The 19040-nt window shown below is 36.9% G+C and overlaps 1 protein-coding gene across 1 annotated transcript in view; it reads right to left on the bottom strand.

Annotated features, from left to right (window-relative positions):
• The window catches only part of CATSPERE (catsper channel auxiliary subunit epsilon), a 261504-nt gene that overhangs the window by 20285 nt on the left and 222179 nt on the right, over positions 1–19040 (bottom strand). Inside the window, exons 18-19 of the mRNA XM_032606338.1 lie at positions 10613–10712; positions 4808–4894 (exon numbers count right to left, since the gene is read on the bottom strand). Coding sequence (XP_032462229.1) covers positions 4808–4894; positions 10613–10712 — 187 coding nt within the window. The remainder of the gene's footprint in view (positions 1–4807; positions 4895–10612; positions 10713–19040) is intronic.

Genomic DNA, 19040 nt, shown 5'->3' with positions numbered 1-19040 from the left:
GGAGTTTCTTGTAGGCCAACACGGGCCTGGGAACTTCGTGTTCTACCAAGTGAGTTAATACATGAAACCATGAACTTAATTGAAAGAATATGTGGCACATACTAAATATGTGCAGGAACTGGGCACATATCCTCACAGCAATGCATTGCCGATAAGGACACATTCATCTTCTATCATTACATGTATTTTTTGTGTATAGACACCTGGGAATATTTATATTGTTTCCAACTTTCTACCTAGTTATTTCCTAATGTGAAAGATGATTCCCACTGATTGTTGCTCCTATTTTTGTGTCATGCCTGATATTTCCTATTGTAGTAACAGACTTTTTTTTTTCCAATTATTGTGTTTTTCCCTTTTCTTTTTAAGTTGAAAGCCCACTTGATCAAGCTACATAGCCTCTAAGAAAACATGTCAGCCCTGGCCTCATAAATTACAATTCTTTTTTTTTTTAACATCTTTATTGGAGTATAATTGCTTTACAATGGTGTGTTAGTTTCTGCTTTATAACAAAGTGAATCAGCTATACATATACATATATCCCCATATCTCCTCCCTCTTGTGTCTCCCTCCCACCTTCCCTATCCTATCCCTCTATGTGGTCACAAAGCACCGAGCTGATCTCCCTGTGCTATGTGGTTGCTTCCCACTAACTATCTATTTTACATTTGGTAGTATATATATGTCCATGCCACTCTCTCACTTAGTCCCATCTTATCCTTCCCCCTCTTCATGTCCTCAAGTCCATTCTTTATGTCTGCATCTTTATTCCTGTCCTGCCCCTAGGTTTTTCAGAACCTTTTTTTTTTTTAGATTCCATATATATATGTGTTAGCATATGGTGTTTGTTTTTCTATTTACAATAGCCAGGGCATGGAAGCAACCTAAATGTCCATCTACAGATGAATGGATAAAGAAGATGTGGCACATATATACAATGGAATACTACTCAGCCATAAAAAGAAACAAAATTGAGTTATTTGTAGTGAGGTGGATGGACCTAGAGTCTGTCAGACAGAGTGAAGTAAGTCAGAAAGAGAAATACAATTCATCTTTAGCCAAGGACTTCTCGGATTACTATGTCAGTCATGTCTAGAAACTCAACTCACATCCTGAGTTATAAGTATGTAGCCAGCCATTCATAACCCACATTCTCCCTTTCCTTCTCAAACTCCAACATTAACTTGGAAGAACCTGTGAAAATGCCACTTTTGTTTATGAGTCCTTCAGATCTTCTCTTGAGAATTTACAGTCCCTAGAGCTACTTCACAGATTTTTATGCAAGTGTCATTCATCCTTGTAGAATCAGGACTATGTAGCAATTGGAAGGCTATTTCATTTCAGGTATATGTTTCAGGAAGAGAGCACCTCTGATTGTCATGTTGAATAAATATACAGTGACACTCTTCAGTAAGCATAGCCTTAATCACTAGGGCATAAATAGTCTTTGCAGGTACCTGCCTTCTACTATATTCAGACTCCAGACTGAATCCACCCTTTTAGTTGTGAGATTTTTGTCTCTCATATGGTAGAACTGAACACTTAGGGCCTGGTGTGGGCACTCCAGAATCTTTATAGAATGTAAGCTAGTACTTCAATGTTTCTTAAATGTGGTCCCCAGATCAGCAGTATCAGCATCACCTGGGAACTTGTTAGAAATGCAAATTCGGGGGCTTGGCCCCAGATCTGATGAGTCAGAAACTTTTGAGGTAGGACCCAGAGATCTGTGTTAGCAAGTCCTCTAGGTGATTCTGATGTCACCTCGAGGTGATTCTAAAATTTGAGAACTACTGCACTGTATCATACCGATTGAGGCAATCTCCATGACTGTTAATTACCAGGTAGCTCATTCCTTCCTATGACTATGTTATTTTGTCATATCTTATAACATTTGGGTGCCCTTTGTGAGATTCTGAGTAAGAGGGTCACTTACATTTACCCTCAACCCCAGATTCTTGGATGTCCTTCAACAAGAAGTTAGAAGGGTAAGTTTTGTTCTTAACAGATTCCATTACTAGTTTACTTCCTTATGATTTTTTAAATAGCAGAATAATATTGTTTGTAGTAGGTGGGTGACCTATAATTAATGAATTAGTTCCACAAATATTTATTGAGCACCCATAATGGGTTAGATGCTGGGGATACACCAGTGAACAAAACAAATAAAATTCCCTCCCCTTATGGAGGCTACATTTCAATTGGGGATCCAGATAATAAATAAGATAAATAAATAGACTATATAATGTGTCAGAGAGTTATAAATGCTAATGACATTAAAGAAAATAGGGAAGGGAGATAGCAACTGTCACGGGGTGATGTTTAACTTTTTTGGTAGAGTGGCCAGGGAAGTCTTCATTGATGAGTTGATTTTCAAGTAAAGACCTGGAGAAAGGCATTAGCTAGTCATGATGGGGATGCAGTGGGGATGGGGTGCAGGGAGTCCTGCTGGCTTTGTCATAACTCTAAGTGACATGGGAGCCATCGCATGGTTTTGAGCAGAAGAGTGGCACGTTCTGATTTATGTCTTAGTAGGATCAGTCTTGGTGCTGTGCTGTGGATGGATTCATGGTGGGCCAGCCTGAAGCAGGGAAACCATTTAGGATGCTATGGTTATAACCCAGATGGTTGGTGATGGTGGCTTGAAACAGTGCGGTGGCAGTTGGGGTGGCACAGGGTGACCAAATTCAGAATATACTTTGAAGAAAGAGCCAACAAGATTTGCTGAAAGACCAAATGTGGAGCATAAGATGACATTTAGCTTTTATCCTGAGCAAAGTGGGAGGATGGAATTTTTATTAACTGAGGTGGGAAAGAATGTTGGGGGAGTATGTCTGGAGGGTGGATATCAGAAACTCAGTTTCAGACATGTTAAGTTTGAAGCATCATCAGTTTTCTTGTTTGTTGGAATATTCCCATCAGTAAACATGTGGTTATTTTTCTCAATTATTAAAAAAAAAAAAGACTCTTTCTTCAACCCATTGCTCTCCAGCCACTACACCATTTCTCTCCTTACTGCAAAACTCCTCTGCAGAGACTATTCTTGTCTATTCTTGCTGCTTTGAGTTCTTTTTTCCATACTAATTAAACCCACTTCAGTAGGGTTTTGTCTCTCACTATCCTACGGAAACTGATCCTGTCAAGGTTACCAGTTACCTCCCTGCTGCTGAAGTAAATGATCAAGTTTCAATCCTCATCATAGTTGACCTATCCTAGTAGTGAATTTACCACACTTGATCCCTCCCTCCTTCTGGTGAGACTTGCTTTACATGAGGTCCAAAACATCATACTTGCCTGGATCATCTCTTGCTTCTTGGATTATTCCTTTTTCACCTCCTTTGCCTCTCCTCATTTCCCCCATCTCTAAATACTGAAATGACCCAAGATTTAGTACTTTTCTTTTTATACCTATATCAGGGGCTCATAATGTCATAGTGAGTGTGTATAAATATATAAAAATAGATTTTAAAATATATATAAAGTTGTATTTTATTTTTATATGGACCCCTTTGGCAATCTGGTGAAGCCTATGGACTACTATGGGCCCCTCTCAGAATAATGTTTTTAAAAATAATAACATAAAATAGGTTGCGTTACAAGGGAAACTAGTTATAAGGAATTTTAGTTGTCAAAATATTAAAAACAATATGGCAACATGTTGCACATTCTAAAATATGTGCTTCTTTAAATAAAATTAGATAGAAGGGTCTTGCCCCAGGTCTAATAACTACCATAATTTTGTTGATAAAGTAGAAAGCAAGTTCATTAGATAAGAACGAGGATGGGGGAAGAGGAGAAAGCATGCAATAACTATTTATGAGAGGGGAAGAGAGAATGAGGTAAAGAAATATTTGTTGGGCAGTATTATGGGACCGTTTTAATCATGAGATGAAAGTGAACCAAGTCAGCATGGGTATGTTTTTCTCTGGCCACAGTCAGGTGTTAAGGTGGACAGTTGAACTTAACTAAGGTTGTGATTTAACTATGCAAACATAAAGAAGTATGGGGGGGCAAAAGAATTGAGGGTCATATTAATAGAGTGATATGACTATTGACTGTGGAATTTAAGCTGGATAAGGAGGGAAAAGAGAACCGGGGGTGGGGTGAGGGTGGTAGGATCAATGAATTGAAGGTTATGTTGAGCTGGAAGAATTGTTCAAAGGATTGTTGGAGTAAAGCTCCTAGAATAATGTTACTAGGAAGATAGGGAGTGGTGGATGGAAAATGGGTGGTTTGGAGTTGGGAATACAGAGGGAGATACATATTGTTTGTATATATCTCTATCTTGACATGTATAGGTTCTGACGTAGAAGCAAAATAACATTCTTATTGTAGGGTTTACATTTTACAGGCTGAAGTACCTTATATGTCACATTTTATTCATAAGATATGATTTGATTTGCCAAACAACATAAATTAATTTCAATTTAAGAAAATTCACTTGAAAACAGTATAGGATTGATAACTGACATTCAGAAATGATGTTTTAGTTACACAAGATTGAAACTTCAGGTATTCTTTAGAAAGACTCAGTCTCAATGCTTTAACATGTTTGTCAGATATTTAATAATCTGCAAACAGATTTTCAGAAGAGAAAATTAAAACAAAATTGTTAGTAATGCAGGGGCAACAGAAGATCAAATAGAATTAAGATGAAGCATTTTGGAAATCATAATACAATCCAATAGAAAAATTGGATTTGATTTACAAAATCAAATTTAAACCCAAAGTGTTTCCATTAAGCACTTAATACTAAAACGCCAAGTTAGTTATTATAAATAAACAATTTGCAAGGTAATATTTTTCTTACCTCAGGTCCCCAGGCTTCTTCTAACGGGAGGCGCTTGTTAAGCTCAGTCATTGACTTCCATGTCTGAGCTTCGTGCAAACAGCCACTCTGTCAAAAGGTTTTATATATAGAAAGGTTTTATATATATATATATATATATATATATATATATATATATATGTTTTACATATCAATTTATTTCTAAGTATTTAATATAGTTTAGTGCTGCTGAAAATTATATATCTAATTTTTAAATTATTTAAATGTTTGCTGATATACAGAAAAACAATGGACTTTTGTATATTGACCTTGTACAGAGAGAACTTCTTAAACTCACTTATTAACTTTGTTTCAGATGAACAACCATGTTATCTGTGAATATGTTTCATTTCTTCCTTTCCAATCCTTACACTTTTAATTTATTTGTATTGTTTACCTTATTACAGACATCAAGAACAATGTTGTATAGAAATGGTTAGAACATGCTTCCTTGTTTCATTCCTGATTTCAGAGGGAAGGCTTTCACATTTTCACCATTAAGTATGATGTTTTATACAGGTTTTCTGTATTGACATTTTATTAGGTTAAGGAAGTTACCATTTATTTATAATTTTCCAAGATTTATTTAAAAAATAGTGTTATGTATGGGTGATAACTTTTTAATCAGATGACTTTTCATCAACTGTTGCAATAATCTTATGCCTTTTCTTATTTATGCTGTTAATATAGTGGATTACTTTGATTTTCAAATATCCCCAATGCTTAATTTATGAAATAAAGAAAACTTGGCCTGGATAGATTATTATTATTATTTTTGGCGTGTTGGGTCTTTGTTGCTGTGCATGGGCTTTCTCTAGTTGCGGCGAGTGGGGGCTACTCTTCCTTGGAGTGCGCAGACTTACTGTCGTGGCTTCTCTTGTTACGGAGCACGGGCTCTAGGCGCACGGGCTTCAGTAGTTGTGGCTCGTGGGCTCTAGAGCGCAGGCTCAGTAGTTGTGGCTCATAGGCTTAGCTGCCCCGTGACATGTGGGATCTTCCCGGGCCAGGGCTCGAACCTGTGACCCCGCATTGGCAGGTGGCTTCTTAACCACTGGGCCACCAGGGAAGCCCTGGATTATTTTTTAATAAGTTGTTGTATTTGATTTGCTAGAATTTTGTTCAGGTGTTTTGTATCTATGGTTATGAGTCAGATTGGCTCATCGTTCTCTTCTCTTAAGGTCCTCATCAAGTCCTCCTGGATTCACAAAATGAGTTGAAAGTGTTTCCTCCCACCCTTATACTCTGGAAGAGTTTTTATAAGGCTGAAGTAAAATTTTTCTTAAATATTTGGTAGACTTCATCAGGAAAGCCATCTGAGATTAGAGTTTTCTATTTTTTGGAGGGGGGAATATAAGAAATTTTGGTGTATTTTTCAAGGCATTTGTCCATTGCCAAATTTGTTGATATAAATTTGTTTATAATAACCTCTATTATTTGGATTATAAAATGGTGATATTTCAATTCTATTTTTTCATTTGTCAACTGGAATAATTTTATAAAGAGATGCTTCCCCTCATCTACTGTTTGTTTGTCCATTGGTAGAGTTCATTTGAAGAAAATAGGATAAATATTTGTTTCTCTTTATTTACCAGTTTTCAAAATAAGGAATTGGTTTCCTATCATTCTGTAAAGGTGATTTAAAAAAAAATCATGAATTCCTCGATTTAATATATTTAATGAGTTTTACTCCATTGCAATAATTATTCTCCAGGAAGCTCAAACTGTCCCATCTTTGGCCAGTAGAAACCTCTTGATGTTGATTTATGATTACTTTTATTTATTTATTTTTAATTAATTTAGTTTATTTTTGGCTGTGTTGGGTCTTTGTTGTTACGTGCAGGTTTTCTCGAGTTGTGGTGAGTGGGGGCTACTGTTCGTTGTGGTGTGCGGGCTTCTCATTGCAGTGGCTTCTCTTGTTGTGGAGCACAGGCTCTAGGCATGCAGGCTCAGTATCTGTGGCTCACGGGCTCTAGAACGCAGGCTCAGTAGCTGAGTAGCTGTGGCACAGAGAATTAGTTGCTCCGCGGCATGTGGGATCTTCCCAGACGAGAGCTCGAACCCATGTGCCTTGCATTGGCAGGCGGATTCTTAACCACTGCGCCACCAGGGAAACCCGAGCTGTGCTCACTTTTAAATGCCTCTAGCCGTCCTTGATGCTTCCTTGCTATTGGGTATGCCAAACTATTCTAGGCTCATCTTGTACATTTCTTCCTTCAGGCGTGGAATCAGCAATTTATCTAAGAATGCCCAGTACGTTTAGTGGGAAAAGGTATTTCAAAACAACAATCTGGCTACTAAGTATACTTTCAGCTACTGATTTGTATGTTTCTAAGATTTTTAACGGTCAGAATAGGAAAATTTTATCTATCTCTCTATTTGATTAATAAATTTATATCCAGAGCAATATCCAATACCTCATGAGTTCATATTGAGTCCTATTCGAATTCAAGATTTTTGTCTAACTTCTTCTATCTTAACATATGTATCTTCTTGCTTTTACAGCAAAACACTTGGTGAGGAATGGTGGTATTAGAAAATGTCATTATTACACACTTGTTTTATCTCACATTATACACCTCAAAACTTTAGAAAAACAATAAAAATATTATCACCAATGTCATGATTACTGAAAACACTTATACTTTTCCCTTGTATATGCTCTTCACATTCTCCTATCATATTTTATAATTGTACTAGATCTACATTGTCAGAGAATACACCCATTATATATTACATTCTAACCCATTTAACCCTCATTTTGTTTTAGTCTTGTAAGTAACTATATATTATGTTATAATGCTTCCTCCTAGTCCTTATGTTGATATCTCTTTAGTATTTTTGATTTTCTGAAGCTTCTTACTTAGTAAATTACTCAGGAAGGGCTCCTGGGAACAATATTATCACAGCTTTCTACATACTGATAGCGGTTTGTGCCATTTACAGTGCAATCAGTTTTGCTGGATGTAAAATCCTTGGCTTGTATTTATTTTCCTTTAGTATCTTAAATATTTGACTCCACTTTCTCCTGGCATACAACACTGCTATAAAATGTCTGATGATAATTTAATTTTCCTTATAAATTTCTTGCTTTTTTGCCTATATGCCCAACATGGGTTGGCTATTCTGATTTGATATTCTGAAGTATATGGTATGCTCTTTCAATAAGAAGTTTGAAATATTTTTTCGGTGGGGGGTGGTTGTGTTTTGTTGAATTATTAGTATTTGTTTTGTTCCTTTGCCTTGGTTCTCCTTTTTCAGGAATTCCAGTTATTCTTTGCCTATCCTTAATATTTGTCACTTTCTCTCCAATCATTTTTATTTCATCCTTCATTTCTTTCTTAAAATTTTTTCCTCTTTTAATTTCATGTACCTTGTAAGACATTATCTGTTGTTCACTTTCATTTTTTAAAATGCTATTTCTATTGTATTCAGAATTTTAGGTTTGGGAATTATTTTCTTTCAGTAACTTAAAAATATTTTTCTTCAAAGACTTCTGGTTTTTATTGTTTCTATTGAGAAATAAGCTTTAAATCTTATAGTTACTTTTTTGAAGGTAAGTTATCTTTTTTGCTCTGAATACTTTAAAGATTTTTGATTTTGGAAATTTTACTGTGATGTTTTTGGATGCAGATTACTTTTTCTGTGCCTTGATGTCTTTCATCACTTTTGGAAAATGTTGCTTCTGACCAACACTCTCTCTTCTCTTTTTTTAGGACTCCAGTTCTTAGATCTTAGCTTTGGATCTCCTTTATGTTCCTTTTCTATATTTTAAATCAGTTTATCTCTCTACGTGTAATTCTGGATATTTCCCTCTGACCTCTCTTCTAGATGGCTAATTCTCTTTTCAGTGATCACTCCCAATAGTTGAGTTCATACTTCCAGTTATTGCAATTTTAATTTTTTTTCTAGAAGTGATTAGTAGCTCAGATATAGGCATGGATAAGGCAGAAAGATTAATGTTTAAAGTTGCGTAACACTAAACAAGAACAATATTGGGGAAAGTGACATATAGGCATTGGGAAGACAATAGCTGAAGGACCGAACTGTGGAGTTTAAGTTAGATAGGCAATGAAGAGAAGAAAAATGGGAGAAGCAGAGGGTTTCTCTAGATATCTAGAGATATCTAGATTGTGTGAGAAAAAGTAGATATCTAGATTGTGTGAGAAAAAGAGGCAGAGGAATAGTGGGAAAGAGAGAGCTAAAGGGTCCAGCGACTGAAATGTTTGCATTTAAATGTAATTTTAATAGGAGGAGCTATACTGGTCGGCTTTGCTGCAATAAAAACTCCAACCCTCAGGGGTTTTACACATTAAATTTTAATTCTTGATCACACATAATCCAATGCAGATGTCCCTGGTTAAATGGCTCCTATGGATGACTCTCCTCAAAAAAGTAGATTAGGGGCTTCCCTGGTGGCGCTCGTGGTTGAGAACCTGCCTGCCAATGCAGGGAACACGGGTTCGAGCCCTGGTCTGGGAAGATCCCACATGCCGCGGAGCAACTGGGCCCGTGAGCCACAACTACTGAGCCTGCGCGTCTGGAGCCTGTGCTCCGCAACAAGAGAGGCCGAGACAGTGAAAGGCCCGCACACCGCGCACCGCGATGAAGAGTGGACCCCGCTTGCCGCAACTAGAGAAAGCCCTCGCACAGAAACGACGACCCAACACTGCCAAAAATAAATAAATAAATTTATTAAAAAAAAAAAAAAGTAGATTAAAAACTCAGACTTTTAAAAATCTAGTGGCTTCTTGAAGTCCCTTATCCCCTTCATCCAGTTCACATCTACTCCATCTTTAATCGTTGCTGTAATATATTGACAGGTGAAGGAAGATGGGAAGCATGGAGGTGCATGTGAAGTTCTTAAGTACTTCATCCTGGACACATATCACTTTTGCTCGTACTCCAGTGATAAGAACCAGTCACATGGTACGACTTAGTTGTGAATGAGGCAGGAATGTGTGATGTGATGGATTTGTTTGGTCACATAATTGCAGTAATGTGGAGGGGAGTAGCAGGTGGGATTCAGGTCTCTTTGTTCTCTCCCATGTAGGTTCTACTTCTTGGAGAATGAAGGTCTCTGGTAGATGAGAAAGTTACTTTGGAAGGAGTCATCCCTGGTTTTGTATGAGATCTCTGACAAATCTCAGGAACCAATGCTGGTAACTTCTAGAGAGGCTCCATCATGATGGGAGGCCCTCAAGGGCAAAAAGCCCCACGTAGAAGAGATGGGAGTGAACTGTGGTGATTTGGAGTAGGAAGGCCTTTCTGCTGTGGCCTGCAAAGTGAAAAGGAAGGATAAAGGGGATTCACTGTGGAGGCTGAGAATGACCAGTCATGGAAGATGAAGGAAAACCAGGAGAGTGTGGGGGACAGTGAAGCCACGGTCAGTGGGTCAAATGCTGCAAAGGAGTCAAAGTGAGATGAAGCCTAGAGTGTGTCCATTTGATTTAGCACAAATGTGATGTATGTCTGAGAGTGAAATGCAGGCCCATAAATAATCAAACATTAAATACAATGTGGAGAGAAAATAAAATATTAATCAATAATTGCATCATGCTACTATAAACATTATCTTTTCTGACCCCTTTAAGTCCATTCTATAGGACAGTGATTTCTTTTTTCATAAATGAATTTTCATAGTCATAGAATTCAATATAGAGGTCATATTTATTTTTCCTACCTACAGCTGACTGGTTTTGTTTTCCTTAGATAATTTATATATAGATTTAAAATGGAAGGACTTGTCTAATTGCATGCTAAATTCTATTTAAATCCAAAATGTCATACCTTCTTCATAGTGTTGTTAAAGCTATAGTCATCCCTGCCATGTATTTCCCACACTATGAAATTTACTTCAACATCTTCAACATAGCCACTGTCATTGTATCTGAAAGAGACAGCGAACACAAAAATAATAGTTTAAGTGCAGAAGGGCTAAAAGCTCCAGCTGTCAAGACAGATGTACTTAGGTTTGAATCCTGTCTTTATCACTTAGCTTTGTGACCCTGGAGAAGTTACATAAACTCTTGAAGCCTCGACTTTCTTATCTGCAAAATAATAACTACTTACAGTATAGGTTTCCTTCAGCTCTCAAAATAAATCCCATAGTAATGAAGTAGAAAATTTTCACTTTTTTAACAGTTGGAACCATAAGTTTTCTTCAGTTTGATAGGAACCATGTATTGATAAGGTGAGTAGGTGAGGCCATGCGGTCATGGCTGGTAGCAGAGAGAAAGATGGAAGGGAGCGATGAATGGAGGAAGGGCAAAGCAAGGGTTCCTTGGTGTTACTTAATCAGCAAATACTCTTTGGGTGCCTATTATGTACCAGAGAATTAAAGCACAGAACTACTATGATTAGAACTGAGAAGGTACAGATCTCTCTGGAGGAACCAGCTGGAAGATGTGGCTAAGTGTTAGAAGATCAGCAGCTTCAGTAAGAGTTGAGGTGTGGTTGAGAAGCAGAAACAGTCATGAGCTCCTTGGAGCTATAGTCATGCACAACCCCTGCTCAGAGAATGCATGATGACTTCCACCAACAGCAGACACCACCAGCAGACAGTCCAACATGGACAGGGTGCCCACTCCCCTGATGTCAGGACTGGAGACATAAGCCCCACTGAGCTTACAGTATTTACCCCAAACTCAGTAAGTTTTAAAAGAGATGTATTCCTTCAAATTGTTATGATTTTTTCTGCTACCATATGAAAATAGGGCCTTGAGAAAAAAGCTAAAGTCAGTTACTGATAAAGTCATACCTTTGAATACCAGAGCTTGACTGTTTTAAAAATGGTTACATGCCTTTCTTCTCCATCAGTTATTGCCCATTTTTCCGAATGAAATTGTCCCCCACACCCCTTGGATGGAAATTTCACTTAGGACCTTGGTCTCAGGCAGTTTGCCTCAGTGTCTGATATATTTTCTTGCTTCACATCTCTGTGTCTATTCGTAAAAAAACAGCAGATGCTTCACAGTGACCCCTTACTCACTGCCCAGATCTCTGCCTGACTTTGTAGTCATTCTGTCTAGCTTTGCAGGTCGGCTGTAACTCACTACTATCCACCCATGGTCATAAAAAACAGTTTTTGTTCCTTTCTCACAAATTGAGAAGAAAACATCTTTAAGTGTCAGAAAGTGTTATCTGAGAAGTTATTTTGTTTCTATCTTTAATTAGTTTTTAGAAGTTATAGAGATGAACTCAGGTGTAGTTAAGTGGGGATTGGTTCTTGACTTCTTTCTTGGCATGTGATGCGGGTTACAGAGAACTCTAAACTCTAATGAGAGCTCTGGACCCTCCCCACAGGAAAATGCACATGTGTGTGGGCACGCACGCAATTTTCTATGCAGTTTCAGGGATTTGGGCAAAGCTCTAATTCTAGGAGCTTTGGAAGGTGCAGCATGTTTGACCGCATCTTCTGAATGCCATCAGATTCTTGAATTAATAAAAACTAGTTGCAAAGCCCTATGTTTTATTTAAATAAAAAAGATCTTAACTGAACTCTGAGCAGGCATCTTTTGACAATCACAAAAGCAATAAGCTACAGTGTCATCTAGTGGCAATAAGCATAAATTGCATGACATACTTTCTGGGTTTATAATGATCTTTGATGTTCTATGTATTTCATTGAGAATATGGGGTCAAAGTACTTGCCTGTGTAAGCATGGCTTATTTTCATTAAACTTCATTAATGTGAGATATAATACTAATTAAACCTGAGAGATTCATGAATGTTACTACATTTTGTAACTTCTCCCTACAATTTGTAACTTCTCTGCTATTGCAGTTCCACTTTGGGAATTGGCAAGGAGAGATCTCTGTTGATCCATTAGACACATATGTTTTCAGTCCTGTGTGGTCACTCTAGATAGCCCATTGTATTAACCTTGTCTTTTACTTTCTGTAATGTGATGCTTTAATATCTAGGGCCTTGCTTACCTTGGAGGGATGCCCTCCCAGGGTTAACTCCTAGAGATAGTAAACATCTCTCCTAGGAATGCCTTTCATATGCAAACCAACCAATCCAGAGCCCATACCCCCAGCCACCTCCTTTATGGGTTGTCACACTGGGTCACTATCTACCTGCCCAAGATCAGGTACTAGACAATAAGACAGTATTTACACCCAGAGCCCACTGAAATTACTCAAAATAGCCAATCCTAAACCTGCTTACCCTGTCTCATCCATTCCTTCCCACACAAAACACAATAAAGACTCTTACCTCTGTTTTCCCCTCACTTCCTCTGTCTCCTGACAGACCCTGGTGCTTCCTTCTGAGGCCCTAAATGGTGTGCTGTGCCTCCTGTTTCTCGGGATTGGTATTTACAATATATACCTTCCTTCATGACAGTCATTTCCACGTCTGTGTGTCTTACCATATCTGATTAAAACAAATCTTGAGTAGCTCTAAATCACCCCTATTACCTGTTACTGAACTTCCTGCATCACAGTAGAACAATTATGTCCCACTCTTTCCTCTGGGTTGCTTCTGTAGCACCAAATTCTGGTTTAGGATGGGTTGTCATGGGAATTAAGAAAGCAAAGAGGCAGCTGGGATGACATATTCCTAGGTGGATCATACTCCCAGGACTTGCTTTATTCTTATTAACGTTTGATAGTGAATCTATTATTGTTTTGTCTGTAAAATTCTGCCCAACCTTGTTCCTGAGCCATTCTCTACAAAGGTAAGGAGGCATTTATTATAATTTAGAGACCTAGTCCACACACTAATTTCCTAGTGACTACCCATGTCTGCCTGTTTTCTCAAGGCTTAATTAATTAGCACCCAAATTTGCCTCTGATAAATACCTAATTGAACACCGGGTTATCAACTATGTATTGCTATAGTTCAGTTGAATTGAACACTGAGCCTTATTGATCTGACTGTCCCTCTGTAGTTAACCTCAACTATTCAATCGATTATTCTAGAAGAATTGGAGGCAACAAGCTTTATCAAGCGATTCCTTGTTGCAGAGATACAAAAAGTTACCCTTAGGGAAAAGTACTGTCACAATAGTCCAAAGTAGTGCTGCTTCAAAAGTCCACTTTCTGACCCCAACATCTTCCATCTTTCACATCCTCTCACCTGCCCCTTGACCTCATAGGTACTTCCAGTCCTCTGTTTCCTGTCTGCTTTCCTGCTACACAGAAGTTCCTTTCTAGCTGCTCTTCTTTCCCCAATCAGCCCAATCTCATGCTTGATCATCGGACCTGCTCTCTCACTAGCATCCTGGATGCACTTAACTGTTCCTCCCCTTGCACGTAATATCTAAGCTAAACATTCGATGGTATCTATGACTTCTTCATCTGTGCATGTGCTACTTCAGACATTCACTGTGTGTGAGGATTGGACCCACTCACGGTATCTTACCTCAGTTGTGCCTTTGGTGTTGTCCAGTAATCTTTTTACTGGCCCATAGCCAGCCCCTTCTCATAGTACCCTCAGTGACCTTTGACATTTTCCTCAAAGACCCTCCTCAACCCCTCCCTTCTCTCAGTTTACAGGTGGCCCTCCTTCCTACTTCATGTAAGTAAATCAAGGCTATCAGACATGACCTTTCTCAACTCCTACATTCCTATTTCCAAATCAGTCACTTTCTGCATTTATTTTTACTCCTTCCCTCCAAGTCTCAGAGGATGAATTGTCCTTTTAACTTCGCCACGTGGGCACTTGATTCTACTTCCCCAGTTTTCTTCATGGACCTTGTGCCTGTAGCTTAGGCACTTATTTTTTTAAATTAGGAAATATTTCATATATGCAGAAGAACACAGAGAAAAATGTGAAAATTATTACTTATCATTTCCATCCTGGTTTTATACTTTACTTATATGTAAATGTATCCACAAATCATATATAGTATTGATTTATGGGTTTGAAAATATACATACATGATATTATACTGTGAACATCTTTTGGTGATTTATTTTTCCACTCGATATTAGGTTTTGAAATAAAGCCATAGAAATTTCCAGTCTCTTGATCTCTGTTTTCCTCATCAGCAGGTCCTTTCTCGTCTCTCTTCCTTCCCTATCCAACCTGAACTTCACGGCTGATCATTTGATTCCCCCTTACAAGCAACCTAGTTCATTCATTTTAACTGCTATTTGGCATTCCATTGTCTAACTACACAGGGTATTCATCCAAATGTTCACTGTATTTTACCTTATATATATTTCACCACAATTTAAAAAAATCTGTACTTAAAAGATACCATAAATAAACATTTCAACCACCTGTCTTTTTTACTTTGTTTATGGTGTCTTCCACTGCAGATTTTTAAAAATTGAAGTATAGTCGATTTACAATACAGTTAAGTTCCCTACATATGAACCTGTTCCGTTCTGAGAGTGAGTTCGTAAGTCCAATTTGTTTGTAAGTCCAACAAAGTTAGCCTAGGTATCCAACTAACACAATTGGCTATGTAGTACTGTACTGTAATAGGTTTATAATACTTTTCACACAAATAATACATAAAAGCAAAGAAACACAAAAAATAAGAAAACAGTTTTAATCTTACAGTAAAGTACCTTGAAAAGTACAGTAGTACCAGCTACATCACTGCTGGTTTTACACTTGCTTCCGGAATCCTGGGCTTGAAATAAAGATACTGTACTATGGTGTTCTACACAGTACTGCACAGTAAAGTGCACAAAAGCACAACCACTTGTAGAGGATGCACACACATGACAAAGTACACCAGACATGTGAACTAACTTACGTGACTGGACATATGAACGCACGTTCGCATCTTTGAAAGTTCGTAACTTGAAGGTTCGTATGTAGGGGACTTACTGTATTATATTAGTTTCAGGTGTACAACATAATTGCTGGATCATATGGTAGTTCTACTTTTAGTTTTTTGAGGAACCTCCGTAGTGCTTTCCATAGTGGATGCACCAATTTACATTCTACCAACAGTGTACAAAACTTCCCTTCTCTCTACATCCTCACCAACATTTATCATTTGTAAACTTTTTGATGATAGCCATTCTGACAGGTGTGAGGTAATATTTCAATATTTTTAGAGATTATTTAACTATTAATCTAAATAATCTTGTAGATTAATCTATGATTTTATAGATTATTTAAATAGCTCCATTTAAAGTTATTACAAAGTAATGGCTGTACTCCCTGTGCTGTACAATATATCCTTGTTCCTTATTTATTTTATACATAGTAGTTTGTGTCTCTTAATCCCATACCCCTATCTTGCCTCTCCCCTTTTCCCCCTTCACTGAAAAACACAAGTTTTTGTTTTCTATATCTGTATCTCTCTTTTGTTATATACATTTGTTTCTTTTATTTTTTAGATTCTACATATAAGTGATAACATAGAGTATTTGCCTTTCTCTCTCTGACTTATTTCACTAGGAATAATATTTTCTGGGTCCATCCATGCTGTTGCAAATGACAGAATTTCATTCTTTTTTATGGCTAAGTAATATTCCATTGTGTGTGTGTGTGTGTGTGTGTGTGTGTGTATAACACTTTTTCATTATCATTTGTTAATGGACACTTAGGTTGCTTCCATATCTTGGTTATTATAAATAATACTGCTGTAAACATTGGGATGCATGTATCTTTTCAAATCAGTGTTTTCATTTTCTTTGGATATATGTCCACCAGTGGAATTGCTGGATCATATGGTAGTCTAGTTTTAGTTTTTTGAGGAAACTCTGTACTGTTTTCCATAGTGGATGCACCAATTTACATTCCAGCCACAATGTACAAATGTTCCCTTCTCTCCACATCCTCACCAACATTTATTATTTGTAGACTTCCTGATGGTAGGCATTCTGACAGGTGTAAGGTGGTATTTCATTGTGGCTTTGATTTGCATTTCTCTAATAATTAGCAATGTTGAGCATATTTTCATGTGCCTGTTTACCATCTGTATGTCTTCTTTGGAAAAATGTCTATTCAGATCTTCTGCCCAGTTTTTAATGTGGTTTGTTTTTTGGATATTGAGTTGTATGAATTTTTTATATATTTTGGATACTAACCCCCTATTGGTCATATCATTTGCAAATATTTTCTCCCATTCTGTAGGTTGTAGTTTTGTTTTGTCAGTGGTTTCCTTTGCTGTGCAAAAGCTTTTAAGTTTGAATTAGACCCCATATGTTTATTTTTGCTTTTGTTTCTTTTTCCTTAGGAGACATATCCAAAAAAATATTGCTACTATTCATGTCAAAGAGTGTTCTGCCTATGTTATCTTCTAGAATTTTTATGGTTCAGTCCTACTTTTAGGTCTCTAATCCATTTTGATTTTATTGATGTATATGGTGTGAGGAAATATTCTAATTTCATTCTTTTGCATGTAGCTGTCCAGTTTTCTCAGCACCACTTCTTGAAGAGACTGTCTTTTCTTCATTTGCTTGGCTCCTTTGTCATAGATTAATTGACCATAAGTGTGTGGGTTTATTTCTGGGCTCTCTATCCTGTTTCATTGACCTATATATCTGTTTTTGTGCCAGTACCATGCTGTTTTGATTACTATAGCTCTGTAGTATAGTCTGAAGTGAGGGAGTGTGATCCTTCTAGATTTGTTCATTTTTCTCAAGATTGCTTTGGCTATTATTCAGGGTCTTTTGTGGTTCCATATAAATTTTAGGGTGATTTGTTCTAGTTCTGTGAAAAATGTCATAGGTATTTTGACAAGGATTGCATTAAATATGTAGATTGCTTTGGGTAGTATGAACATTTTAATATTACTTCTTCCAGTCCAAGAACACAGGATATCTTTCCATTTCTTTGTATCATCCTCAATCTTCTTCATCAATGTTTTATAGGTTTCAGAGTATAGGTCTTTCACCTCCTTGGTTAAGTTTATTCCTAGGTATTTTATTCTTTTTGATATAATTTAAAACTTGATTGTTTTCTTGCTTTTTCTTTCTGATAGCTCATTATTAGTATATAGAAAAATAACAGATTTCTATATATTAATCTTGTACCCTGCAACTTCACTGAATTCATTAATTAGTTCTAATAGCTTTTTTTGGTGGAGACATTAGGATTTTCTACATATAGTATCATGTCATCTGCAAATAGTAATAGTTTTATTTCTTCCAATTTGATGCTTTTTGTTTCTTTTCCTTGTCTGATTGTTATGGCTAGGACTTCCAATACCATGTTAAATAGAAGTGTTGAGAGTAGGAATCTTTGCTTTGTTCCTGATTTTAGAGGAAAGGCTTTCATTGAGTGTGATGTTAGCTCTGGGCTTGTCATAAATGGCCTTTATTATTTTGAAATATGTTCCCCCTATACCCACTTTGATGAGAGTTTTTATCATGAATGGATGTTGAATTTTGTCAAATGCTTTCTCTGAGCCTATTGAGATGATTATGTGACCTTTATCCTCCCTTTTGTTAATGTGGTGTTTCACATTGATTGATTTGTGAATACTGAACAATTCTTGCATCCCTGGAATAAGTCACACTTTATCATTTTATATATTGTTGAATTCGTTTTGCTAATATTTTGTTGAGGATTTTTGCATCTAAATTCATCATAGATATTGGCCTGTAATTCTCTTTTTTGTGGTGTCTTTGTCTGGGGTGGTATCAGGGTAATTATGGCCATGAAGAATGAATTTGGGTGTGTTCCAATTTTTTGGAATAGTTTGAAAAGGATAGATATTAACTCTTCTTTGTGTGTTTGGTAGAATTCCCCTGTGAAGCTCTTCAGTCCTAGACTTTTGTGTCCTGGGAGTTTTTTTAATTAAAAATTCAATTTCACTACTAGTGATAAGTTGGTTCAGATTGATTGTATATTTCTTCCTGATCCAATCATGGAAGGTTGTATGTTTCTACAAATTTGTCCATTTCTTCTAGGTTGTACAATTTGTTGGCATATAACTGTTCATAGTATTCTCTTATGATTTTTTGTATCTCTGTGATATTGGGTGTTGTTTCGTCTCCTTAATTTCTTATTTTATTTGGGTACTCTCTTTTCTTCTAGATGAGCCTGGCTAAAGGTTCATTAATTTTGTTTATGTTTTCCAAAAACAAGCTCTTGCTTTTATTGATCTTTTCTATTTTTTCTTGGTCTCTATTTTATTTATTTTCTCTCTGATCTTTATTACATTTTTGCTTCTGCTTATTTTGGGCTTTGTTTGTTCCTCTTTTTCTAATTCCTTTAGGTGATAGGTTAGGTTGTTTATTTGAGATTTTTCTTATTTCTTGAGGTAGGCTTGTATTGCTATAAACTTCCCTCTTAGAA

The sequence above is a fragment of the Phocoena sinus genome, chromosome 1 (genome assembly GCF_008692025.1).
Source record: "Phocoena sinus isolate mPhoSin1 chromosome 1, mPhoSin1.pri, whole genome shotgun sequence".
NCBI classification, from domain to species: Eukaryota; Metazoa; Chordata; class Mammalia; order Artiodactyla; family Phocoenidae; genus Phocoena; species Phocoena sinus.
The sequence above is the reverse complement of the archived record's forward strand: the minus strand, read 5'-3'. Positions and strand labels throughout refer to the sequence as shown.